Source organism: Erinaceus europaeus, chromosome 16 (assembly GCF_950295315.1).
Source record: "Erinaceus europaeus chromosome 16, mEriEur2.1, whole genome shotgun sequence".
NCBI classification, from domain to species: domain Eukaryota; kingdom Metazoa; phylum Chordata; class Mammalia; order Eulipotyphla; family Erinaceidae; genus Erinaceus; species Erinaceus europaeus.
Genome location: NC_080177.1, coordinates 12,000,540 through 12,027,649, shown reverse-complemented (window position 1 = coordinate 12,027,649; position 27,110 = coordinate 12,000,540). Strand labels below are relative to the sequence as shown.

The window sequence follows — 27,110 nt, the reverse complement described above, 5'->3', positions numbered from 1 at the left end:
TAAAATAAAAATTAAATTGAATTAAAAATGTAACACTTTGGGCTTCATATGATTCCACTTCTTCCTCAGTTCAGACATGGTGCTGTCAGAAGCGAAGATGTAGTTGATGGATTCGTAAGACAGATCCCACACCTGAGACTGGGTCAAATTAAATGTTTCAGCTGCCAGCTTATACTCTTGAGAAAGGCTTGTTGCAAAAACACCCTTGTCATCAGTCTGCAAATATAAATAAGAAAGTTCAAAATGGACAAAGAAATTATATTTTCAAAACAACTTTCTGTTGGTAGTCTATTTTTTGATTCTTCTTTCTAGACTCTAATAGGGACCTATAAATACATCCCTGCATATCAGTAACTGAGCAGATTATTTTATTATTAGAAAAAAAACCAAAACAGTGTAAAAGTGACTCCATGAGCATGGGTGCTTATTAAAATCACCTCGAGAAGGCTGGGGAGATAATTGGAACAGGTTAAAGCATGGACTTGCCTGACTGATTTGATCCCCAGAACTACCATAAGTCAGGCTGAGAAATGCTCTGGTCTCTCAGAAAAATAATTAAATCTCCTTAAAAAACAACCCAGGGGGAGTCGGGCTGTAGCGCAGCGGGTTAAGCGCAGGTGGTGCAAAGCACAAGGACCGGCATAAGGATCCATGTTCGAACCCCGGTTCCCCACCTGCAGGGGAGTCACTTCACAGGCGGTGAAGCAGGTCTGCAGGTGTCTATCTTTCTCTCCTCCTCTCTGTCTTCCCCTCCTCTCTCCATTTCTCTCTGTCCTATCCAACAACGACAACAGCAATAACTACAACAATAAAACAAGGGCAACAAAAGGGAATAAATAAATAAAATAAATATTTAAAAACAAACAAACAAAAAAAAAACAACCCAGGGAGAGGCACTAGAAGTGATGCAGTGGATAAGGTGTCTGATCTTCAAGCATGAGGTCCTAAGTCAATCACTAGCAACAGATGTGCCAGAGTGATGCTATGATTCTTCCCTCCCTCTCAATAATAAACAAACATTTTGAAAAAAATCACCCAGGGAGCTTTTTATTTGTTTATTTCTCCTGCAGGTACTGTGGAAGATCTTTTCCTGGAGAGACAAATCAGAGATGCTCTGGCCCTTTGCGGCCTGCCATGCCCCCATCCCCTCTCAGTCCCTCCACTTGTGCATTACATCCAAGCGTGCAAGCAGCCACTACTGAACCACTAACCTCAAATAACTGAAAGGCTAGAAATGAGCAAGGTAGTTCATACTTACACAAATCACAGAAGGATGGCGGATGCTGTACCAGAACCCAAAATGATGCTGGTCATAAGATGGAACTGTCTGACTTTTGATGTTTGAGCTCAGACACAGTTCTAGATGAAAGGAGAGAAAAACAGTTACGTGGACTCACTGTTCACCAGGAAAACTTTCCAAATGATACTGATTTGCAGTAGCTCATTATTACATACAACTGATGCTCTTTCTTTCTTTTTAATTAGTATTTTTCAATGAAGGGAGTTAGAGAGAGAAAGAGACAGACCAAAGCACTGCTCAGCTCTGGCTTACAGTGGTGCTGGGGATTGAAGCAGAGACCTCAGAGCTCAGGCATAAGTCTTTTGCATAACTATTGTGCTGTTTCTCCAGTCCTGACTTTTTCTTGTATGGGAAAATTCACAGTTCAACTATTGTAACTATGCAGGCAATATGTGTTACAATTTATGGCATAAACTACACCAGACAGCTATATACATCTTTTACGAAAACAAAGAAGAAATGGCAGTAAAATAATTCAGTCACCAGAAAAGCGGAAGTCATTTTTGAAGGGCTGCTTTTTGTTGCTACAGTAGATACTAAAATAAAGGCATCTTACAATTTTGTAAATCAGTACTAAGTCACTAATAAAATTTAGGAAAAAAAAGACAATTGTAGTACTATTTGAGTTATGGTATTGGAGCAGAGGTGGCTGCAGAGGCGGTTTTGTGAGTAGAATGAATTCCTTGCACACGTGAGACTCGGGGTTAAGTTCTCTGTACCATATGTGATGAAACGGCACTCTAGTCTCCCTTTGTCTAAGTAACTCTCCTAAAAAATGAACTTTTTCTGTCTGTCTCCCTATCACCGCCTTCCCTCTCAATTTCTGATGGTCTCTACCCAGCAAATAAATAAATATTAAAAAAACATATTAAAAAAATGAACTTTTCCAGGAGAGTAGATAGCATAATGGTTATGCAAACAGACTCTCATGCCTGAGGCCTGCAATCCTGCTCCGCTACTCGTGATGCTCCCCCCTCACAGGTGGGGACCAAGGGATCCAACCAGGGTCCTTGAGCATGGTAACGTGTGCTCAACTGAGTGTGCCACTGCCTGACCCCACACAAGTGCATTTTTTAAGCTTTTTTTTTTTTTATATAGTCATTTATCTATTTATTCCCTTTCTGTTGCCCTTGTAGCAGACAAGTGCATTTTAAAAATGCCTTCAACTGGGGCCTGGTGGGATAAGTGCACACGGTACAAAGCACAGAGACCAGCGCAAGGCTCCCATTTCAAGCCCCCTGATCCCCCCACCTGCAGGGGGGTCACTTCACGAGTGGTGAAGCGGGTCTGCAGGTGTCTGTCTTTCTCTCCCCTTGTCTTCCCCTCCTTGATTTCTCTCTGTCCTAACAACATCAACAGCAATAGCAACAATAACGGTAACAAAAAGGGCAACAAAAATGGAAAAAATGGCCTCCAGGAGCTTGGTAGTGCAGGCACTGAGTCCCAGTGATAAACCTGGAGGCAAAAAAAAAAAAAAAAAAAGAATGCCTTCAACTATCAACAAAGTCCTGGATCAAAACACTGCACTGGGGGATCCAGTCAGAATAAAATATGTCACTGACTTGACTGCTGCTCTCAGCTCATTTGGAGAAGGCAATCTTAACACAGGGCCACCCAGAGCAAGGGACAGCAAATGTGACCCACCCCTTCACTTAGCTAGGGGCAGAGCTGGACTATTGTACTAAATAAGATCACTATGCAAGTGTTTTTCATTTCCTCTATTTAAAAAAAATTGTTTATATTTATTTTCCCTTTTGCTGTCCTTGTTTTTTATTGTTGTTGTAGTTATTGTTGTTGTCGTTGGATAGGACAGAGAGAAATGGAGAGAGGAGGGGAAGACGGGTGGAGAGAAAGAGAGACACCTGCAGACCTTCACCGCTTGTGAAGCCAACTCCCCTGCAGGTGGGGAGCCGGGGGCTTGAACCGGGATCCTTACACCCAGTCCTTATGCTTCACGCCACGTGCATTTGACCCACTGCACTACTGCCTGACTCCCCATTTTCTCTATTTTTATGGATGTAAAATTTTCCGTAGTTAAAGGGCAAATATCTTGCTGGGAATAGTTGTACACACCTACACCCATAAGTTTTTTTATTTTATTTTTTTATAAACTGGTAAATTTGTAAGTTTGGTAACTGGATTCAGTAAAATAGTTTTCAGTTGCTTCTTTTCTCTTCAGAAAGTCCGACCCCCTATTTATTTTTTATTAAAAATCTTTTTTTTGATAGGACAGAAATTGAGAGAGGAGGGGAAGACAGAGAGGACAGAAATTGAGAGAGGAGGGGAAGACAGAGAGGGGGAGAGACTGCTTGTGAAGTGACTCCCCTGCAGGTGGGGAGCTGGGGACTCGAACTGGGATCCTTCCTCAGGTCTTACACTTTCTAATATGTATGCTTAACCCAGTGAGCCACAGCCCGGCCCCCAGCACTAATACTTTCTGTCCCTTAAGTGAGGATCAGAAAGCACATGAGACATATACACACTAATTTCTAAATATTATCTATTTAGTCCTTTTCTATTTAGAGTTTGCACCCTCGATGAAGGGAGGAAGGGTAAGAGCCATCTGGAGAACCCAAAGCCATCAGTTTTACCCAGTGGTATCTGGTGTCGCCTCACAAAATCCACCAGGTCCATGGACCCTCCCCCAGAGGAATTGAGAAATGTTCCGTGCCCAATTCTGTCAGGAAGGAGATCCAGGAGTTCTTGTGTTTCTTTTGTTTGGTTTGGAATCTAAAGAAATAGAGAGAGAGGGCAATAACCAATTTCAGTGCTTCTTAGAAGTACATTTTTCTTTTCTTTTTAAAAATTAAATTAATTTTTTTTTTTTTTTTTTAACCAGAGCACTGCTCAGCTCTGGCTTATGATGGGGCAGGGATTGAACCTGGGACTTTGGAGATTCAGGCATGAGAGTCTCTTGACATATCCATTATGTTATCAGCCTGCCCAGAAGCACATTTTTCTAGTTTTGTACTTTATCTCTTGAAAAGTTAATCCAAACATTCCTTTTTATTTCTTTTCTCTCTTCTTCCTTCCTTTCTTTTTTTTACTTATTCATTTTTTATGAAAGAGGGAGAACTAGAGGCATTATATGCTATATGCAGTGCTGGGGATCAAACTTGAGACCCTTGTGCACACAAGTCTGGTGCTCTATCCTCTGTGAAGCTTCCTGGCTGAACATTCTTGACAGCTAACTACTCACACCTCTCCTCTTAGCTTTTTATCTTCCCACTTACTTCCTGATATTCTTCCAGATTCACCTCAATAATAAGTTTATGAGAGAAATGCAAGTCAAGACACCAGATGACTGTTTAGAGAGTCTGTAAATAAAAATGGAATTACCTTATTATCTACAAGTACTACACTCAAACACTAAGCAGAAGGGATGTATGCGCACTATGTTCATAGCTGCATTACTCACAATAGCCAGAGTGGAAATAACGTAAATGTCTATCAATAGATGACTAGCTAGAGAAGTTATGGGATATATGTTGTTGGAATGCTATCATGCAATCAAAAAAGATGATTTGTGTCCTTTGGGACAAAATGGATGGAACTGAAGGTGATTATATTTAGCAAAATAAGAAATGAAAGACAACTACCAGATGGGTTCACTCGTATATGGGGCCCTGAGACTGGATATTTATGAACTTGGAAAAAATAGAAGCAAGCAAACTATTTCTAAGACTTGTGAGAACTATGATGTTTATCTTTGGGAGGTGGGAGGGTGGGGACACAGAACTCTGGTGGTGGATGCGTGTGGTGTGGAACTACACACTGTAATCTTACAATCTTGTAACCTACTATTAATCACACACACACACACACACACACACAGGGACTGAACAAATCATGACTCAGCACTATAATTTACATTTTAAAATATTCCTGCTTTTCCCCTTCCAAAAACATTTTTCTAGACCAGGTTTATTTTAAGTCATTTATAAACAATTCTATTATTTTTTTCTACTGCAATCTACTTTCTCCAGTCTAATTTTATAATATTATTTACCTCTGAAAGATGCAATGCCAACTTTAGACCTGCTTTTTTAGCTTCCAAAAGAGGTTCCAAGAAGTCTTTTGCTTCTCCTGCCTTGAAAATAAAAAGTTAAAATGAGGATGCATGAAAATTCTGAGCAAATTGAGAAAATATTCTGTCCCTCACAGAGGAACAGAATAATGGCAGAAAAAAATTAGCAAATTGATTCACTTGCAGATATTTTCTTTTAAAATATTTATTTGGTTTTGGTTTTTACCAGAGTACTGTGCACAGCTCTAGCTTATGCTGGTGTTGGAGACTGAATCTGGCACTCTGGGGCCTCAGGCATAAAAGTCTTCTACATAACCATTATACTGTCTCCCCAGCCCTTAGGATTTATTTATTTATTTATGAGAGAAAAGCAGAACATCACTCTGGCATACACAGTGCCAGAGATGGAACTCCAGAACTTGTGCTTACAGGGCTGCTTGGACATGGGACCCAGGTTCAAGCCCCCAGTCCCCACCAGAAGAGGGAAAGCCTCACAAGCAGTGGACTGTTGTAAGCATCTCTCTTTCTCTCTCCCCCTCTGTTTTTCTCTATTAGAAAAAGAAAGGTGGAGCAACTGTGAAAGCACCAAGCCCCGGCGATAACCCTGATGGCAAACAAATAATATGTTCCTCTCCTCTCCCAGGTCAACTAGGAATACCAAAGGAGATCATCTGGGACCACAACAAACAGGACTAGAACAACTTCAGGACCTCACCAAATCACTGGTGAGTGCAAACACGTGTGGCTCGTGGACAGAGAGGGGCGTAGGGAGAGATTCAGTGGCTGGTAACAGTCCGGCAGTTTACCAATTGAGGCACCACCTCCAGTCTGTTTTACCAACAAAAAGATGGCTGAAGGGAGGAGAGGGCTCCCCTAAGACTCAGCAAATGCAACTGTGAGTCTCCATTGCTACTGCCCTCAGAGGCTGGAGCAGCAGGGGGGAGGCGTTGTGCTTCTTCTTCTAGCGTTTGCCCTTCTTCCGTAGCCAGTCAACAGCGTCAGGCTGAGCCTGATGTAAAGTTTCGAGACCTCCTTTGAATCTGGAGAGGTGGCAGTCGTTGACTATGTGGGTCATAGTCTGTCTGGAGCCACAGGGGCAGTTCGGGTCGTCTCTGGCTCCCCAGCAATGGAACATAGTGGCGCACCGGCCATGGCCTGTTCAATAGCGATTGAGGAGGGCCCAATCATAACGTGCTAGGTCAAAGCCGGGTTGATGCTTGCAGGGGTCTGTGATGAGGCGTTGTGCTGACAGCTGGGAACAGAGAACTGGCCAGGAAACTCAGGAGAAGAGCTACACCTTGGTGGCCTATTGGTGGAGCTGTGTGTGGTGGGAGCCTTTCCATGTTGTTCTCCTGATGAGAGCATAGTGAATAGTTGCCTCAGAACCCACAGACTATAAACAGGACTTGTTTAGAAACTCACAGGGCCCAGCAATGCTGCCTGGCTTGGCAGAGAAGCTGAATTAAGCCTGGAGCTTTGGATCCTTGGGGTGTGAGAGTCTCTTTGCATAACCACTGAATTATCTCTCCCCCACCCTGCTTTATCTCTTGGTCAGGAGTGAGGGATTAAGCTAAGAAGCCTCTTATAGTTTAAAAGCCCTTAGGCTCCCATAGCCTACAGGGAAGAAAAAGAACAAAAGAGGCTTTTAAAGCCACTATGCTCCAACTTAGGGATTAAAATAATATTGAAACAACTGTCAATTTCCACAACTGTGAACCTTTAAGTACTTTATTTAGACACCAATACCTTTAAGACACAAATACCTTTAAGACACAAGTCAATCTAGGCAAGAGTAATCAGTAATTTGAAAAGTACTGAGAAAGGGACCTCATAACATACTATATAGAATGGTTAAACCAACAAGGAGAAATATTGGAGAAATGAACCAGGACAAGAGTCCAGCTAAAAGCCCCCCAAAGGTTGAAGCACAAAATAATGAGGTCAACATCCAAACACTAGTTAAGGAAATAATCACAGGAGTGAGTAAAGAGTTTGAAAGAACTGTCATAAAAAAAATGCAGAAACAACAAATGAGACTCTGGAAGAAAACAGTAATTATCTCAAGGTGATTAGAGAGCGGAAAGCTGAAATAGCTGAGCTAAGAACACAACTAGCTGAACAAGCTAAAACAGTATCAGAACAGGGTAACAAAATAGATGAACTCCAAAAAACAGTAAAGAGGACAGAATAAATGAGGCTGAAGACAGAATTAGCAAGATTGAGGACGAATTAGACACAACTAAAAAAGAAGTAAGAGATCTCAAAAAGAGATTAAGAGATACTGAAAACATCAACATAGACTTCAAAAGAAATAATAAACGCATTATTGGCTTACCAGAGGAAGAAAGAGAGGGAGAGGAAGAAAGCATTCTTTAGGCCATAATAGCTGAGAATTTCTCTAGTCTAGACAACATCAAAGACATAAAGGTTCAGGAAGCCCAGAGGGTCCCAAATAGAATTAACCCAGACTTAAAGACACCAAGACACATCACATTTAGAATGAAAAAGAATAAGGATAAAGAAAGGATACTGAAGGCTGCAAGAGAAAAACAAAGAGTCACCTACAGAGGAAAACCCATAAGATTAGCAGCAGACTTCTCCACACAAACACTACAGGCCAGAAGAGAATGGCAAAATATCTATCGAGTGCTCAATGGGAAAGGCTTTCAACTAAGACTACTGTACCCTGCTAGAATGTCATTCAGACTAGATGGAGATATAAAAACCTTCTCAGACAACCAACAGTTGAAAGAATCAACTATCACCAAGCCTGCCCTCGAAGTTCTGAAAGGTCTCCTATAAACACTCAGACCACCATAAATATGCCATATATCAGAACAAATAAAACATAAAGGTCTTACACTTGTGAGTCCAATGCTATATCCATTGCACCACTTCCTGAGACAATGCACATTTGGTTTTAAAGCACCTATAATACTCTAGACACAAAGCTGGCATACTCAAAGTTCTTGCCAAGAATCTTAAATCATATATCATTGAGCCTGTAGTCTATCAGTTACACTAGATAATAATAGGATTCAGCAAGTTTTATGTCTGGAAAGCTATATTAAGGAGAACTCACTTAACACAGGAACCCATGATTACTAAAAAACAAAAGCAAGCAAAACAAACAAAACAAAAAACACTTTTTTCAAAAGCAAAAAGTCCAGGTTTAGTAAGACTAAGTCAAAGGAAGTAGTTTCTCAATGACTGGTGCAATAGCTTGCTTGGACAGTGTGTTGCTTTGCCATGCATGCAATCCAAGTTTGAGCCTGGCTCTCCCCACACTGAAGAAAGCTTCAGTGCTACGTTTCTTTCACACTCACTGTCTCTTTGCCTTTCTGTCTCTATCTAGTTTCTATTTAACTGGTTTCATGGAATTGTAATTCAATGGTTTCAGCCAGGAGTGATTTTGTCCTAAAGGGGTATTTAGCTGTTACAAAGAAGAGAGAGCTACTGGCATCTACTGGGTAGGGGCCAGGGATGCTGCTCAGTATTGTATGATGCACGGGACAGACACCATAACAAAGAATTACCAAAGTGTCAATAGTGCCACCGTCAAGATACCTTGCTTGAAAGTCACATTCAAGAAGAATGTCTTTATGGAATGTAAGCTCAGACTTCTAGGGATTCAGAGGTTACACAAGCTCCTGTGCTGAATATGAATAGACATGGGCCCAAGATCACATCAATGGGGTCTACAGTTAATCGTATTTATTTATATACTTTTCCCATACTTGGGAGCTACTCTCTGCCCTGATCCAGCTTTCTAGTCCTATTTCCAATTCTGACACCATCTCTCCAGACAATGCCTTTAGCCCACCTGTATATTAACTGTTGGGCTCAGGCAAAACTTAGTAAGGTCACGGGCCCCTTGGAATATACCTAAAATATACCTATAAGCTTTTTCCATAATGGAGACCCCAAATTTCGTCTGCTATATTCTTATCTTTAGGTTCCTGATTATTCAACAATTTGTTCTGCTTTACATCTCAATGTTATTCAGCCACCAAGTTGCAGGTGCTACTATGACACCAACCTGACTTCCCTGGGCAGATGACCTCACCAATGTGTCCTGAAACCCCACCTCTCCACACCCCTCCCCAACTAGGAAAAGACAGAAACAGGCTGGGGGAGTCCAGTGGAGAAGCAATTACAGAAGCCAGACCTTCTACCTTCTGTACCCCATAATGATCCTGGGTCCATACTCCCAATGGGATAAAGAATAGAGAAACTTCCAATGGAGTGGATGGGGCACAGAACTCTGGTAGTGGTAACTGTATGGAATTGTACTCCCTCCTATCTTGCAATCTTGCCAATCATTATTAAATCAATAAAAAGAATAAAAAGAAGCATGTCTTCTTGATAGCCTAGACCAGCCTTTTTCAACTGGAGGTTCTATGAGATAATTAAGTTTAGCCACAACTAGTAAGTATTACTTGAACATTAGATACTCATCTGTAATAAGTTTAATTTCTCTCCTGTGTATATACAATGGTACTAGCTATCTGCCATCTTTAAAGGGAAAGAGAACATAAGCGTGTTGTCATACCAATCTTTTTTTCTTCTTCTTTAGGGATTCTTATTCTGTACTGAACCCTGGTTGAGATTAGGTGCTCTAGATGTTCTGGATATCCAGGATGACAAAGATCTCATCTACATAGAGTCTGCTGGATCTTTCAAGAATTCAGGATGCTCCAAGGTAATCCTTGTTCTACATGTGGTTACTACTATTTATTTGCCACCAGGGTTATTACTGGGGCTTAGTGTCTGTATGACAAACCCACCACTGTTGGCAGCCTTCTTTTCTCTCTCTTTTAATATTCATTTATTTACTTACATATTATTGTATAGAATCAGAGAGAAATTGAAAGGAGAAGGGGAGTTAGAGAGGAAAAGTGATAGGGAGACACCTGTAGCCCTGCTTTACCACTTGTGAAACTTTCCCTCTGTAAGTGAGGACCAGGGCCTTGAACTTGGGTCCTTGTACACTATAATGTGAGCACTTAACCAGAGGTTTGCTACCACCTTCTCCCTTTCTTTTAATTTTTTTACTATTTGATAGGACAGAAAAGAAATTACGGGGTGGGGGAGGGAGAGAGGAAGAGAGAAACAGACAACTGCAGCATTGCTTTAACACTCATAAAGTTCTCCTTTGCTTGTAAGGACTGGAGGCTTGAACTTGGGTCCTAGCACATGGTAATATGCACTTGTACCACCACCTGGCCCCACTTACCACCTCTTAGAAGTAAAATTTATTTTGGGAAAAGTAACTTACAGTAGGGTCACCACTGAGGTCAAGGCCAAGAACTGTATCCTCAGTAGACAGAAAGAATTCTTCAGCAAGTTTAACAGTCTCCTTGGCTGCGGAAGGGCCCCCTCTTCTGTCAATGGCTATCAAATACCTTTAACAAAAGAAAAACACTATTGAAAATGCATAGGACACTGATGATAATGATAACTCTTCAGCAAAACCAGAGAGGTGTGTCTGTAAGGTGCGTCTTACTAGGAAAAGTATCCTGACTTACATAACCTCTTTGCTCTGGGAATGAGACACAGATTCCTAGAGTATCAAATAGAGTTATCAATGTTCAAATTTTGAATTCTCATTTTCTTTTTGTTCATATAATTTTTTGGTTGAGAAAAAGTTCTTACCATACATACTTTACTTTTTTTAAAAAAAAATACTGATTCAGGATCCAAACAAAGTCCACAAAAAATCTCTGATTGCTTTTAATCTATAGCCTTTCCCTTACCTCCCATCTCTCCAGCCCCTGCCTCTTGCAACTTATCTGTCAAAGAAATCAGGTCATTTGTTCTAAAAATTTTGCACAGCCTAGGGTTTACCAAATGAATACTTGTATTGATAACTGTTCTCCTATTTCTTGTACTTTGTTTTCTTTCTTCTTGTATTTTCTATAAACTAATAATTGTATCTACTCTAGAGGCCCAATCAGCTCAAGCTCAATTCTGGGGCAATGGTATATAGGTGGCAGTATGTCCTTTATATCATCATGAGGGTGCATTAGTGCATAACAAAATTGGCAATATTCTCCTTATAGCATATATCTACTAGCTGACACAACTTCATTCTTCATATACTGGCTGGAGTTCTATAAGGAATCATGCAAGACAGTGTGCTCCAGGCAAAGCAACTGGAAGTACAGTGTGGAGGTGGGATAGTCTTGCTCTATTCAGAGTCAGTGTAATCAGCAAGGAAGAATGATCCAGATAAAGCTATTGAAGGAAAAGAGACAGCCAGAGCATGTCAGCCACATGTCAGCCACAGTAAGAAGTCTGCATGTTAGCTTAAATGCTGTGGAGAGCCTATATTTCACTAGAGCAACAACACTTAGCATTTTGTTGCTACATAAATCCACGATTGCAGTCTCAACAACAGATCTTTTGATCCTATTTTTTCTACTATATGATAAAAGTCGATTACTAATTTTGCAAAAATTTTCTATACCCATAATCAGAGTAGTAAAATTCCACATTCCAGCTTTTTAAAAATAGTGATTCCTGTATCTGGAGAGGTGGCCCCATGGCCATGTTCAGGACTTTCATATGTGAGGCCCCAGGATGTTTCTATGACACTACGTAAGCCAGAGCAGTGCTCTTCCCTCTGTCTCTCATTCTCATAGAATTAATTATAAAAATAAAATAACAAAATAGTGACTAAGTAAGGTATAATGCTTCTTTTTAAAAAAATTTTTATATTTATTTTTCTTTTTGTTGTCCTTGTTTTTTTATTGTTGCTGTAGTTATTGTTGTTGTTATTAATGTTATCATTGTCAGGACAGAGAGAAATGGAGGGGGAGAGACAGAAAAGGGGAAGAGAAAGACAGACACCTGCAGACCTGCTTCACCGCCTGTGAAGTGACTCCCCTGCAGGTGGGGAGCCAGGGGCTCGAACCAGGATCATTACACCAGTCCTTGGACTTCGCGCCACATGTGCTTAACCCACTGCACTACCGCCTGACTCCTGATATAATGCTTCTTTTAAATTACTTTATTTAGTGAGAGATACAGAACACACACAGAACAACAAACACCTTAGATAATAGCTCAGCTCTGGCTTATGATGGTGCTGGGGATTGAACCTGGAATCTCAGAGCCTCACACATGGAAGTCTCTTGCATTACCATCATAACAACTCTCTAGCCTGGTACAGTGCTTCTTACCTAACATCAATGTCCAGGTTTTCTTGTTTGGACTGTTTTATTCCTTCAAGTACAGATTCTATATAAGTCCTTTTGGTCATTCCTAGAAAGGACACAAAGAAAACAAGTAAAAAGGCCATCAAATTTCATGCAACATTAGTACCCCCATGTGAATCACATCTCCACTTTATATTGTTAAGAAGGGTATGGTTAAAGGAGTATTTAAAACATGACACTTAGGGGGTTGTGTGACGGCACACCTGGCTGAGCACGTATGATATAATTTGTAAGGACCCGAATTCAAGGCCCCAACCCCACCTATAGGGGGAAAGCTCTGTGAGTGCTTTCCCAGCAGGTGTCTTTCTGTCTGTCTTTCTTCCTCTCCATCTCTCCCTTCTCTTTCAATTTCTGGCTGTCTCTATTCAATAAATAAATTAATTTAAAAAAATTTTTTTAAAGGCACTTAGTGGTACATTTTAATAGATGATATATATATATTTTAACCAGACCACTGGTTTATGGTGGTTTTACCAGCTCTGATTTATACTGGTGTGGGGGACTGAACATGAGACTTTGGAGCCTCAGGCATGAGTTTCTTTGCATAACCATTATGCTATCTACCCCTGCCCTGCAACTGCATTTTTAATAAAATTAAATGAATAGCCTAGAAGTTTGTGCAGTGGTAGAGCATAGGAATTGCATACATGAGGTCCCCAGTTCATTCCCTGGCACTGTATATGCCAGAGGAACACTCTGGTTTTCTGTCTCTCTCACGCTAGTAATTTTTTTTCACAGTCTAGATGATTAACCATTGTAACCCCAACAATACAACATATGATTTCATGCATTTGAAGGGGAGATTTTCCTGGTTAAATAAGAAACTGTGCATGTGGCTTCTAGAAAACTTTCATTTTAAGCAGCTTTATAGTGAGATGTCACATATAGAAGTCTGAACCTTCTTCCTTCAGCTTGTTGTAATCTACACTCACTGAGTAGAACTTGTATTGATCATTGGGACCCAGTTTGTTCCAGGTGTCTGAGTTATTCTTTCTGTGCCTACTGACATGTGGACTGAATAATGCCAGGCACACTGGCATACAGTGCTGCTCCAGTACCTCTTGACTTCAATATAGAGGAAGAGGAGGATCAAACTAGGATGCTTCTTGGCCTGAGGAGTTACTGGAGCATGGTTGAGGCAGCAACCTTGAGTCAAGAAGCATAGATGAAATCTGCAAGATCTGGGACTATGTAGTCTCTGACTAAATAAGTAAATCTTACAAAAAGTAAAGTAAAAATTGAAAAAAGTAGATGATTTAAAAAAAATCAGTAAGGACACATTAAAATAGAGGCACAGAGACAGATAGCTCATCAGAGATAGTTCACCTGTACTGCCTTGTGTTCATTCATGGTTTGAGCCCCAGTGCAACATGGGGCTCACAAGCCATTATATTCACTTTAAACAGATCACACCTGATATGCTTTTTTTTAAAAAAAAATATTTATTTTTAAATATTTATTTATTTATTCCCTTTTGTGGCTCGTTTTACTGTTGTAATTATTGTTATTATTGATGTCGTCATTGTTGGATAGGACAGAGAGAAATGGAGAGAGGAGGGGAAGACAGAGAGAAGGAGGGAAAGACAGACACCTGCAGACCTGCTTCACCGCTTGTAAAGCGACTCACCTGCAGGTGGGGAGCCAGGGACTCAAACCAGGATCCTCACACCGGTCCTTGTGCTTTGCACCACCTGTGCTTAACCCGCTGTACTACTGCCCGACTCTTTTTTTTTTTCTACTTAAAAAGGGTAACTTTCACTTTAAAATTATATTATATTAGAAGATTTGAGTGGTTGACTCATGTAAAAGTAAGTGCCGCATAGTCACAACATAAATATATATATATATTGCATTAGTTGAGAAGTAATTCAATTTTACCTGTAGCCGTTTCTTTTCTGGGTGTGCTCCTTAGTTCCAGATACTTGACACCATCCTCTGCAAATTCTCTTATGACATCTTTTGTGATCTGATAATAAAGGCAAGGTACACAATATTGATTCCAGCGTAAGGGTTCCAATGAATGCACTAAGTGCTATGGCTAACTTTATTCATCAAAGTTGGCTTACAAGGAATGCTGGAAGTCTCCCATAAGGTAAAGACTGCCCATGCTGTCTCACCCCTTGTAGAGACCCAACACCAGAACTACATTTCTAATAGTTCATAATGTACCTGTTTTTCATATTAAACTCAAATTTGCATGACATCCACATCTATTTTTTTCTTTTTACTAATTTTAACTATTTCTTTACTTTCTGATGTTCATAACCAGACTGAAAACAGAGCTGAATAAAGCAACCCTAAAGCCTAGAACCCATCTAAAAATATGCAGTATTAGCTACATCTTAGTGGCTGAAATGACCAGGTATTAATGACATGCCATCTAAAGTCAGAACATGAGTTTTTATTCAATTATTTAGGAATAAATTAAACTTTTCAAGGTATTCTCTAGACAGGGCTAAATTTTTCCCAGGCAAAGAACATAAGTAATAAATAGGAAGTGTATGTAATTTAGTACAAATTTCAACAACCCAAAAATTACTACAGTGATCACAGTCAATGGTAAGGCATGTTTTCTGTTATCCTTCCTAAAAACACTACATCTAGAAGAAAAGTGACCACAGAAGAGAGGCTGTGCTAGTTAGTACTTCCAATTAACAGCCTAACCTTAACTGCTGAGTATAAGGGCATGGGAAGTGCAGTTTCTTGGCAAGGGAACAGGGCTGTCTGGTTACACAGACAATGCCTAAATAGATGGTATTACCATGGTAGATTCTGGCAATTCAAGACCTGGGTTTGAGCTTTTATTTTTTAACTTAGTTATTTTCACTTTTTAAATATTTATTGATATATTAATGAGAGAGAGAACCACAACATCACTCTGGTACATGTAAAGCCAGGGTTCAATCTTGGGACCTTGTACTCTTAGGTCCAATGCTTTAGCCACTGTGCACTCCCAGGCCACACTTTTTAAACCTTGAAGCCAGGGATCAGGACCTAGCTCTCCTTCCCTGGAGAGTACATACACTGCTTTAGTTAAAGCCCTGGATTCGAGTCCATGGCAACACCATGACTCTGACAAAGCTTGGCCGATGATGGAGTAGTACTAAAGACTCTTATCAGTCTCTCTCCCTCTTTTACTTCCAAAAATAAAGCACAGAACATTTGTCTAAAGAGGATGTTTGGTGGTACTGTACACAGCCCTAGGGTTTACTCCCTAGTAGCCAGAAGACAAAACAAAAGCCAAAAAAGAATTAATATAAATATGATGGGTAAACCAGATGCGCCAAGAGGCCTAGAGAATTAGCCTCAGATTACACAGATAAGGGCAAACTTAATTCAGATTATGTGATGTCCCTGGACCAAACAAGACAAAGCATGATCTTACAGCCTCTGCACCAGCAGTTAGGGTGCTGGACCCCATAGCAATGGCACCCCAGGAACTCCCCATTGCTGCCTCTCTACTACCAGAGCATGGATCTTCCTCTCTGCAGGTTGAGAGACCTGGACCTTGTCATTGTCCCAGACCAGAGCAGACCCAGAAAGACCAGCTCATGAGTTACACTGAAGTCTATTGGTTAATGAATGCACTGACAATAATGGTGGAAATGAGGGTGTGAAGTGGGAGTCCTTCTCAGTGGCTAAGTGATATCTACTACCATGGTCACCCTCTTCTTGGTGGTGATGTACCTGTGAATCCAAATGGCAAGTATGGAATGAGAGCAAAGAGAGGAAAATTTATAGAGGCCCTGAGAGACCTGAAGAATCACCTCTACTCCGGGTCCAGGAACACTTTCCTGGCATCTACATCTGTGCCTGCCAGTTCCAGTTCTTCCTGGCCACAGGTCTGAAGGGCAACCCTTTTGTTCTCTGGGCTTTCCTCTTCTATACGTCTTGGCTGAGAACATCTATGCAAGTTCTTTCTTCAAATAACAGTATGTCGCAACAAGTTAAGTTTTTGCTTACTGAAGATAAAGTAAAATTAAGTATCTTGAAAGACAAATAGCATGGGCTCTACAACCAGATAGACAGTTATTTTAGCTACTTTCTGTCTGTGAATAATACCATCCTGGTTAGGTTAGTGATACAGAAGCCAGTCTTCTGAAAACAGACAGTAGAGTAAGGGAGCTTCAGCTAGAAATCACAGTAGTGTTCTCCAGTTTATTATCATCAAGGGGAAGGTACACTTTTCCTACGCATTGAGCATTTGATCTATTTTTTTAAAAGATTTTTTAAATCTTTATTTATTGGATAGAGACATCCAGGTGAACTAAATTTCTGGCCCAATTCCTAATATTTTCAACTTTACTCTTATAACTTCCACCCTAGCAGTTAAAAGTCTCCTAAGTAATACCGGTAATGACTTAGTAAAGACATGCCCATCTGTGGTCAAATATTTCATCCAGCACTTTAGAGAAAGCAGGATCAGATTTTTCTCTACTTTGTCTATTATCTAATAGAACATGATGACTTAAAAAAAAATTTATTTATTTATTTATGAGAAAGATAAGAGGAGAGAGAAAGAACCAGACATCACTCTGGCACATGTGCTGCCGGGGATCCAACTCGCAACCTCATGCTTGAGAGTCCAAAGCTTTACCACTGCACCACTTCCCAGACCACAACATGATGGTCTTAAATTTCTTTATATCCTTTACATTGAATGCAGCCTTTTGATATTAGCACTTAGTCAAATGTCTTACATTGCTTTTGAAAAGAGCTGCTATAAAAAAATATATTTTTCATCAGAATCTTGATGAGAGCAAAAGGCCATGTGTGTAAAATAAAATGGTCTATAAGTCACTTTTTAAACCAGTCTAAAAATTGACTCATTTCTCACCATTAGAATATCTTCAGGGCTAGTTGTAATTTGATGAATAATTTGAAACACCTGGAAACATCTGCAACATGATTGAAAAGTGTTAACATACCCTGCACATAGAGGTGTGTTTGTTAAGAAAGCATTAAGATGAAGAGATTGTTAGACTAACAGTCATTACATATTTATAAAAAATTACAGAGAAGATTTTAAAAAAATCTTACTGATATGGAATGATAGTCAAATGACTAAAAACTAAACATCACTGATACATTTTTTTAAATTTTACTTACTTTCCCTTTTGTTGCCCTTGTTGTTTTTATTGCTGTAGTTATTGTTGTCGTCGTTGTTAGATAGGACAGAGAGAAATAGAGGAGGGGAAGACAGGGAGAGAGAAAGATAGACACCTGCAGACCCGCTTCACCACCTGTGAAGCGACTCCCCTGCAGGTGGGGAGCCGGGGGCTTGAACCGGGATACTTATGCCTGTCCCTGCTCTTAGCACCACATGTGCTTAACCCGCCGCGCTACCACCCGACTCCCACATCACTGATATTTTAAAGTGAGAAATCAGTTTCCCTTCTTTACCCACCTTAGTAGTATTAACAACTAGGGGAGAAATCAATAGTTGCTCTTACATACTTGAGTCTGAAATATATTCTAGTATAACCTCATAAACATAAGCCAATGAAAATACTACCAACAGATGGACCATTGGACAAACGTTGCATAGCAAATTATAGTCTCTATACTAGATGACAAGTCTTTAACTATGAAAATCCTTTTTTTTTTTTTTTTAATTTATATATTTTTGTTTGCTTTTTTTGCCACCAGGACTTTGCTGGGGCTCCAAACCTCTATGATTTACCACTTTTTTTTTTTTTCAGATAGTAGTTAAAGACAAAGAGGGAGAGACAGAAAGAAGAAAGACACCACAGCACTGCTTCACTACTCATGAAGCTGCCCCTTTCTTTGCATGATGCTACCATGTACTGACCAGGGCATGATAAAAATGTGTGCTTTACTGAATGAGCTATCTCCTGGGCCCACCCCCTCACACCCACCCCCCCCCCCAAAATTCTGAATTCTTTTTGTTTTGCCACCAAGGTTATGGATGGGGCTAACATCTGCACAATTCCACCGTTCCCAGCAGGCTTTTTTGTTTTTCCTATTTCCTTTGTTTTTCCTTTTGACAGAGAAGGGTAGAGAGTGGGAGGTAGAGGGGAAAAGAGAGAGAGAGAGAGAGAGAAAGACACTTGGAGCACTGCTCCAATGTTTGTGACACTTCCTCCCATGGGTTTGAACCCACATCCTCGTGTGAGGTAATGTATGTGCTCTACTGGTTAAGAAATCAGCTGGCCCCAACATCTGAATTCTTATTATACTATTTACAATCTCAAAGAGTGATAGAGAAGAAAATGAAGTATGACCACAATTTCTCCAGACTTACTCATCTAATGTCCTTTTCTTTCCCTTGTCGATTATAGTCATCTTATTGTGGATTTTAAGACCAGGCTTCTTAGCTATTAATTTCTTCATGGAATTAGAACTAATGGATCCATTCAAGTGAGCATGAAGTTCCTAAGAAGAAAATATAATCAGTAAAAATGCATCAGCTATTAGATTCAAAGCACCATACAAGTACATGATACTTGTATTTTATATTGACAAACTGCCCACCAGATTCAGCTACCTAGCTTTTAGAGTTTGTAAATTCTACCTGCAAATTTTACTTCAGTTTTCTGAAAAGGAACGACACAGAAGTCATTGTAATTAGCAACCATTCCAGAGTTCTGAAGGTGAGTTCTCACCACTTTAGGTAATTCTGAGTAAAAGTCTGTCTCCCATGGCAGTGGCTCTTCTGCTTCCATCATGATTAAGCAGGATAAATGTTTTTTTTCTTCAAACACTCTCATCCATGATAAGGACAGTACAATGTATTTCACTTAGCAAGTTTTGTGTTCTTGAATTTCATTCAGATTGCTTGTTTTCCATACATCTGTCGCTCTGGACTCAACTTCACCTATTTAAACATATATGAACATTTTCAAGCTGATATAAAAAGAACAGAATTTTGTTAATTTAGTCTTTAAAAGGCAAAACAAACAAACAAACAAAAACCCACCCCCAAAGATAACTTAGCTGAACTACCCATCTGAACTAGAACTAGAAAAGGGCCTCAAGTTGATACGTGGTGATTAAATTCTCAAATTTAATAGGATAAATTTCTTACTTGTTAGCACCTTCTATAAAACTACAAATGTATTAGGCTTATCTATAAAGCAAAAATTCTGGGCTGGGGAGATAGTATAATGGTTATGTTGGGAGTTGGGCGGTAGCGCAGTGGGTTAAGCGAATATGGCACAAAGCACAAGGACGGGTGTAAGTATCCCGGTTTGAGTCTCCGGCTCCCTACCTGCTGGGGTGGGTCACTTCACAAGCGGTGAAGTAAGTCTGCAGGTGTCTATCTTTCTCTCCACTTTTCTTGTCTTCCCCTCCTCTCTCTGTCCTATCCAACAACACCAACATCAATAGCAATAATAACAACAACAACAACTATAAAACAACAAGGGCAGCAAAAGGGGGGAAAAAAGTATAATGGTTATGCAAAACACTCATGCCTAAGGCTCCAAGATCCCAGGCTCATTCCCTAGAACCACAAGTCAGAGATGAACAGTGTTCTGGTCCCTCCCTCTCTGTATATATATCTCACTGTCATTAAAATAAAATAAATAACATTTAAAAAAGAATTCCTCTAAGAAAAAAAGAATTTGTAGAAGCTTACTGTGGGTAAAAAAAAAAAAAAAGCTCAATTTTTTTAAAAAAAAGATTTTAAATATTTATTTGTGTTTATGTGAACCAAAATATCACATTGCTATACACAATGCCAGAGATTGAACTTAGGACCTCAAACTTGAGAGTTCAATGCTTTATCTGCTGCACCACTTTCTGGACAAGTTTGATTTTTGAATTGCTTAACATAAATGAAGAAAGAGCAGAATCAGATGAACCTAGAATAGTAAAAGTACCTATTCTGCTATTCAGCAGCTGTGGGGCCTTACGGCTTCAGCTTCCTGATTTATAAAAATCAGATACAAATGCAGGGTAGCTAAGATGATTAATAAAGTAATTAAAATTCCCATTTTAAAAAAAATTTATTACCTTTATTTAGACAGTCAGAAATCGAGAGGGAATGGGGGAATAGAGAGGCAAAGAGACACCTGCAGCCCTGCTTCACCACTCACAAAGCTTTCCCCCTGCATATGGGGACGGGGGACTCAATCCTGGGTCCTTGCGCATTGTAACATGTGCGTTCAACCAGGTGCACCATCATCAGGCCCCAAAATTCCCATTTTCTATGCTCCCATATAAACTTGTGACTACCTTTAACTCAGCACTTTATCACACCACACTCAATCACTGATCTACTTGTCTTTCTCAGAAGACTATAAACTTCCTGAGGACAAGAACCAAAGCTTATTCTACCTCCCTAGTACCTAGTACAATGTCAGCGACTTTTTCTTTTTTTTTTTTTTTGCCTCCAGGGTTATCACTGGAGCTCGGTGTCTGCACCATGAATCCACTGCTCCTGGAGGCTACCTTTGCCCCCTTTCCTTGCCCTTGTTGTTTTTTATTGTTGTTGTTATTGATGTTGCTGTTGCCAGACAGGACAGAGAGAAATGGAGAGAGGAGGGGAAGACCGAGAGGGGAAGCGAAAGACACCTGCAGACCTGCTTCACCGTCTGTGAAGTGACGTCCCTGTAGGTGAGCAGCAGAGGGCTCAAACCTGGATCCTTACACCAGTCCTAACGCTTTGCGCCATGTGTGCTTAACCTGCTGAGCTAACACCCGGCCCCCATCAAGTACATTTTAAGTGAAAAATGAAACCCAATTTCATTTTACCTCTGAAAGTAGCTTATAAATTAAGATAAAATACTGAGTGAAATGTACTGAGTTTCCCTACAACTTGTTCCAGAATAAACCCTATTCATTGTTGAAATAACTGACTGCTTTTGTTTGAGGTCAACAACATTTGTTTGAGGTCAAAAGCATTTCCAGCAGCATGGTTTGTAACAGCAAAAGACTGAAAACAACCTAAATGTCTGTCAGCAGGGTAATGGTACTGGCAAAATTATATATCCATTCAACTATATGACTATATGGAAAGACTTCCATGACACAGTGCTACTTTGAAAAAGTAAGCTGCAATCACTGCAGAGGCAAAGTCCATATGGCCAACTCTGAGGACAGGTAAAAGGGTCAACCTAGGCAAAATCCCCTATTTACTCAGGAGCACTACTAGCTCTGGGGTCTGAGATACAGAGATTAAATCACTAGACTCCAAAACTCAGGTTCTTACTTCTTCACCTTAACCACATTTATAGTCATCTAATTTCCTTCTCCACTATCAGTTATAAAACCCCAATTAATAAATGATAAATCTCCCGAATATCACTAGAAGTGCTTGACTCCCAAATACCAAATTTAGAAATGCGACTGTCATTTTAAACCCCAACAAGACTCAGACCACATCAGTGAAAGAAGGGCAAACGCTAGAAGAAGTAGTGAGAATAACCCCCTCTTTCTCAATACCCTTACACCTGAAAGTAGAAGGGAATGTCCACAAAGCTCAGAAACAGAGGTCAAGTAGCATACTTACTATCAGCCTCACACAGTTAGGAATACAGGGGAATAAATAGGATGTATGGGAGCGGGGGTGAGGAGCTCAGTAGTAGAGCCTGCCTCTACCTTGTAAATGTGAGGCCCTGGGTTCGATCCTGGCACTGTATGCAAGCAACAAAAACAAAACGGGGGGTGGGGGGATCGGGCGGTGGCCAGTGGGTTAAGCCATGTGGCGCAAAATGCAAGGACCGGCATAAGGATCCCGGTTCGAGCCCCTGGCTCCCCACCTGCAGGGAGTTAGCTTCACAGGCGGTGAAGCAGGTCTGCAGGTGTCTGTCTTTCCCCCTCTCTGTCTTTCTCTCCTCTCTCCATTTCTCTCTGTCCTATCCAGCAACGAACATCAACAATGGCAATAATAATAACCACAACGAGGCTACAACAACAAGGGCAACAAAGGTGGGAAAAATGGCCTCCAGGAGCGGTGGATTCATGGTGCAGGCACTGAGCCCAGCAATAACCCTGGAGGAAAAAAAAAACAGGTCAGGAATCCACGGATGAAGCAGTGTGCTTTGTGATCCCTCTTGATCAAAACGTAATACATACATACATACATACTGGGCCCGGGTGGTGGTGGTTCAGAGACAGATCACATGCTTCAGACTTGAGTTTAATTTCCCACGGGACATTAACGTGTGTGTGTGTGTGTGTGTGTGTGTGTATTCATGAGAAAACATTCTCAGTGAATCACAAACTTGGTAAAATTTTCATTTTACGCCTGGCTTCACCAATTTCTTTTCACACTTAAGATCTTTCATAAGTTTTCAGCATTAAGTAAGTCATTAAGTAGCCATCGTTAGCATAGGAGGAGGGACCAAAGGCAATGGTCCGTCCTCCATCATTAGGTCTTGATGTCCACCCCAATGCCTACCTCTTAAAATGAGTTTATCAACCCGGGAGCAGTGGATATTGGGCTCTCAAACTTGAGGTGCAGAGTTCAATCCCTGACACTGCATGTATGAGTGTGACACTCTGGTTCTCCCAGCCTCCACTCCCCCCTAGTAATCAATCTTTGAAACATTTTTCAACTGAATCAACTATAACAACTTAGAAAGATGCCCGCCAGCCCCCTTCAGGTTTGTGCTAAAGTGACGACCCGCGGGTCCCTGACACAGCCCACGTGTTCACAGTAAGCTCCTGCGTGAGGCCTTCCCGCCCAAACAGATGCGCTGAGACACCGGAGTGAATTTTCAACACCACCGCAGCCATCTCGGTTCTGATTGGCAGGGAGGGGGGAGGCGCCTCTCCCGGAAGTGACACACCCACGTTCCCGGAAGGGAAGTCTCATTCTTTCTGTGCAGAAGCCCGCCAGCCCGGTCCCACAAAGCGGAAGCACAGCTCACCCGTGACGGTCTCTTGCTCGCAAGTCTCTTCGGGCCATGGGCCCACGAAGCCACGGGCGACGGGCAGGGGCGGTACAGAGCACCAACGACAGCAGCGCCCTGAGCAAGAGCTCCCTGGCCGCGCGCGGGTACGTGCACGACGCCTTCGCCGCCCTGCTAGTTCCGGGCACGGCGCGCCGCGCGCCGCTCATCCACCGCGGTTACTACGTGCGCGCGCGCGCCGTGCGGCACTGCGTGCGCGCCTTTCTGAAACAGACGTGCGCGGCCCCGGGCGCGCCGCGCGCCCAGATCCTGTCGCTGGGAGCTGGCTCGGACTCGCTGTACTTCCGCCTCAAGGCGGCCGGACGCTTGGCAGGGGCGGCGCTCTGGGAAGTCGACTTTCCAGACGTGGCGCGGTGCAAGGCTGAGAGGATTCGAAAGTCTCCAGAGCTGCGCGCCCTTGCCGGGCCTGAACGCAGCGCGGACCCCGCCTCCGCCCTGTACTTCCAGAGCCCCGACTACCGCATCCTGGGCGTCGACCTGCGGCGGCTGCAGCCCCTCGAGCGGACCCTGAGCGCCGCGGGCCTGGACGCGGCCGCGCCCACCCTGCTCCTGGCCGAGGCCGTGCTCACCTACCTGGAGCCGGAGGACGCCGCGGCCCTGGTGGCCTGGGCCGCCCAGCGCTTCCCCGACGCCCTCTTCGTGGTCTACGAGCAGATGAGGCCGCACGACGCCTTCGGCCAGGTCATGCAGCGCCATTTCCGGCAGCTCGGCTCCCCGCTGCACGGCCTGGAGCGCTTCCCCGACGTGGAGGCCCAGCGGCGCCGCTTCCTGGAGGCGGGCTGGGCCGCCTGCTCCGCCGTGGACATGAACGCCTTCTACCGCCGCTTCCTCCCCTCAGAGGAGCGCAGACGCGCCGAGCAGCTGGAGCCTTTCGACGAGTTTGAGGAGTGGCATCTCAAGTGCTCCCACTACTTCATCCTGGCCGCTTCTCGGGGCCACACTCTCTCGCCCACGCGGGTCTTTCCGCCCTCCGACGCCTTTTCTCAGCTGGATCCCGCTCCGCCTTCGGGGGTCTTCCGGGCCCGGGTAGTCGCCGCGGACCGGCCGGACCAGAGCCTGAACCGCTACGGCCACGCCTCGGTCGCCCTGCGCCGGGACCTGATTCTCAGCGCGGGAGGCTTCGGAGCGCAGGCGGGGCGGCACTGCAGGGTGCGCAGCCTCCACGCGCTCGCCGCACGCGGCTCCGAATGGGAAGGCGCCCACATCTGCGGCCGCGGGGCCGAAGCCGGGTGGGACGGGCGCCTGCATCACACCATGACGAGGCTTTCAGACACGCACGTCGTGGTCCTGGGAGGGCGGCTGTCCCCAGTCACTCCGGCCTCGGGGATCCTCCAGCTTCGCCTTTGTCGGAGTGAGGCTCAGGGCGCCGAGGACCTCGACCTGACCGTAGCAAAGGCTGGCGCAGAAGGAGAAGATTCCACTCCGGCGTGCTGGCGACATTCAACAACAGAAGTGTCCTATGAGAGTCAGAGATACTTGTTTGTGTATGGAGGTCGGAGTGTGTTGCATCCCGTGTTAAGTGGCTGGCATTTTCTGCACGTGGGAGCAATGGCGTGGGTCAGCATCCCCGTAAAGGGGCAGGCGCCTGCGGGCCGCCATTCTCACAGTGCCTGCAGTTGGCAAGGGGGAGCCCTGATCGCCGGAGGCCTGGGCCTTTCTGAGGAACCACTGGGCTCCGTGTTCTTTCTGAAACCTACCTCTGGTGGATTTCTCTGGGAGCCAGTAGAAATCCAGCCTCCCGTTACCCCAAGGTACTCCCACACAGCGCATGTGCTCAATGGAAACCTTCTTCTGGTTGGAGGCGTCTGTATCCATTCTTCCTCAGTTCCTGGAGTGACAGTCATCAATTTGTCTACAGGATTGAGCTCTGAGTATCAGATTGACTCGACATGTGTTCCGTGGCCATTAATGTTACACAATCATACCAGCATCCTCCTTCCTGAAGAGCAAAAGCTCCTGCTCCTTGGAGGTGGAGGGAACTGTTTTTCTTTTGGCACCTATTTAAATCCCCATGTTGTGACATTAGACCTTTCATCCTTAAAGTAGGCACAATCCTCTTTCTGTGAATAGTTTTATAAACAGCTTTGCATATAAATATGAAAGATGATTACTACAAAAGCTGAGTAGCAAACACAATCTTATGTTTGGTCAGGACTGGGTTTTGATACATTCAGCACCCACTGAAGTAAACAAACAAGATTTGACTCTAATAAATACCATCGTTCCCATCTGCCTCTTTTTTGTTTTTCCCCTGATACCACTATCTTGTGCAGAAAGTGAAGATGTTAAAACACCAGCAAGGTGGTACAAAAGTTAAACTTAACTTGGCCTATCTAAAAAGTGATCATACAGTTCTGGAGTAGGAAATGACAACCTTTAGATTTTTGTATTTAGTTTATTGACTTCTTTTGTATTTAGTTTATTTTCTACTCTTAAGTTGATTAGTCTGTTGAGTTTCCATGGCTTCTAGCCTAACTTAAAATTTTAATATGTATATATATTTAAAATTTGTATTTGCCATTGGATACAGAGACGTGTTGAGAGGAGAGAGGGAGATAGAGGAAAAGACACTTGAAGCACTGCTTCACCACTCTGAAGCCTTCCCCCTGCAGGTAGGGAGCAGGGGCTTGAACCCTTGAACCAGGATCCTTGCACACTGCAATGTGTGCGCTTAACCAGGTGTGTTTAATTTTTCCCATTCCCGGGATTTGTGGTTAGAGATGGCACTTTGGAAAAATTTGATCCTTGGTAAGAATACAGGTTGAAACTGAAGAAATATGGTTTTGACCTCATTCCTCATATATGAAACCTGAAATGAACCTAGTTGTAGTTTAAAGTGTTACACACGGGTAGCAAAGAACACTGGGTTAGCTTTAATAAGACACATTTTTAAGGGATGCAGTTCAGCAATTGGAGCACAGGACTTGGACACAAGAAATCCTGGGCTTTATCCCCCATATACCAAATGCCAGAACTTAACAATATTCTGGTCTCAAATACATGTTTTTAATTATTGCAATTTTATTTACTAATGAGAGCACCAATGCATCACTGGCACGTGATGCCAGGGATCAAACTTGGTACCTTATGCCTGTGAATCCAACTCTTCGTGCACTGCACCAGCTCTTGGGCCACAAACCTCTAGCAAAAAAAGGGAAAGCGAAAAACATTTGTAGCACTATTGAAGAACTGGGAAAAACACAGCATCTTTAGTGCTGCTGACATAAGTTGGCTCTATTCTCAATAATTGATAAACCCAGAACAATAGGTTCATGCCATACTGCAAACAGACTTCCCTCTCTGAAGGCAAACCTCAGAGAGAATGAACTTGACATCTACAGGCAAGCCACAGATGCCTACCTGTTCTGGGGAAGGTCCTTAAGAGCAGAAACAGGGTGGATCATAAGCATAAGTTACAAGATTTAACTAAAAACGTTATAATTAAAGGTCTCTTCATGCTTTTTTGTCACAGTCTTGCTCTGTATAAGCTGTAGCAAAATCCAGTAAATGTTGGTCCTCCACTGACATTTGTGTTCATTCCTGTGGCTCCTCCCTCATCAAGCCCAGAAACAGAACATACCTACAAATAACATGTTCTGTTGCGTGTTTTGTTTTTGTCACTGCTTCATATTTATTTGGATTTATAAAGGTCAATAAACCAAATGCTTGCTGCCTTGACTCAA

General features: G+C 42.5%; 2 protein-coding genes across 3 annotated transcripts; one reads left to right on the top strand and one right to left on the bottom strand.

The window, feature by feature from the left end:
- Positions 1–24,019, bottom strand: ADAL (adenosine deaminase like). Of its 2 annotated transcripts, none has more exons than XM_060174497.1 (11): positions 24,001–24,019; positions 19,174–19,385; positions 18,813–18,943; positions 17,385–17,445; positions 14,426–14,513; positions 12,512–12,593; positions 10,606–10,732; positions 5,310–5,390; positions 3,892–4,030; positions 1,259–1,359; positions 1–216 (listed from the first exon to the last, which is right to left on the bottom strand). In XM_060174497.1, exons 2-11 carry the CDS (start codon positions 19,276–19,278, stop codon positions 22–24), a joined length of 1,110 nt encoding a protein of 369 aa, XP_060030480.1. In that variant the 5' UTR covers positions 19,279–19,385; positions 24,001–24,019; the 3' UTR covers positions 1–21. The 2 variants fall into 2 exon arrangements, with proteins under 2 accessions (XP_060030480.1, XP_007533548.2); XM_007533486.3 differs by lacking the exon at positions 24,001–24,019 and adding an exon at positions 23,386–23,522.
- On the top strand, positions 23,422–27,110 carry LCMT2 (leucine carboxyl methyltransferase 2). Its single transcript, XM_007533513.3, has one exon. The coding sequence runs from the start codon at positions 23,422–23,424 to the stop codon at positions 25,471–25,473; it is 2,052 nt and encodes a 683-aa protein (XP_007533575.2). The 3' UTR covers positions 25,474–27,110.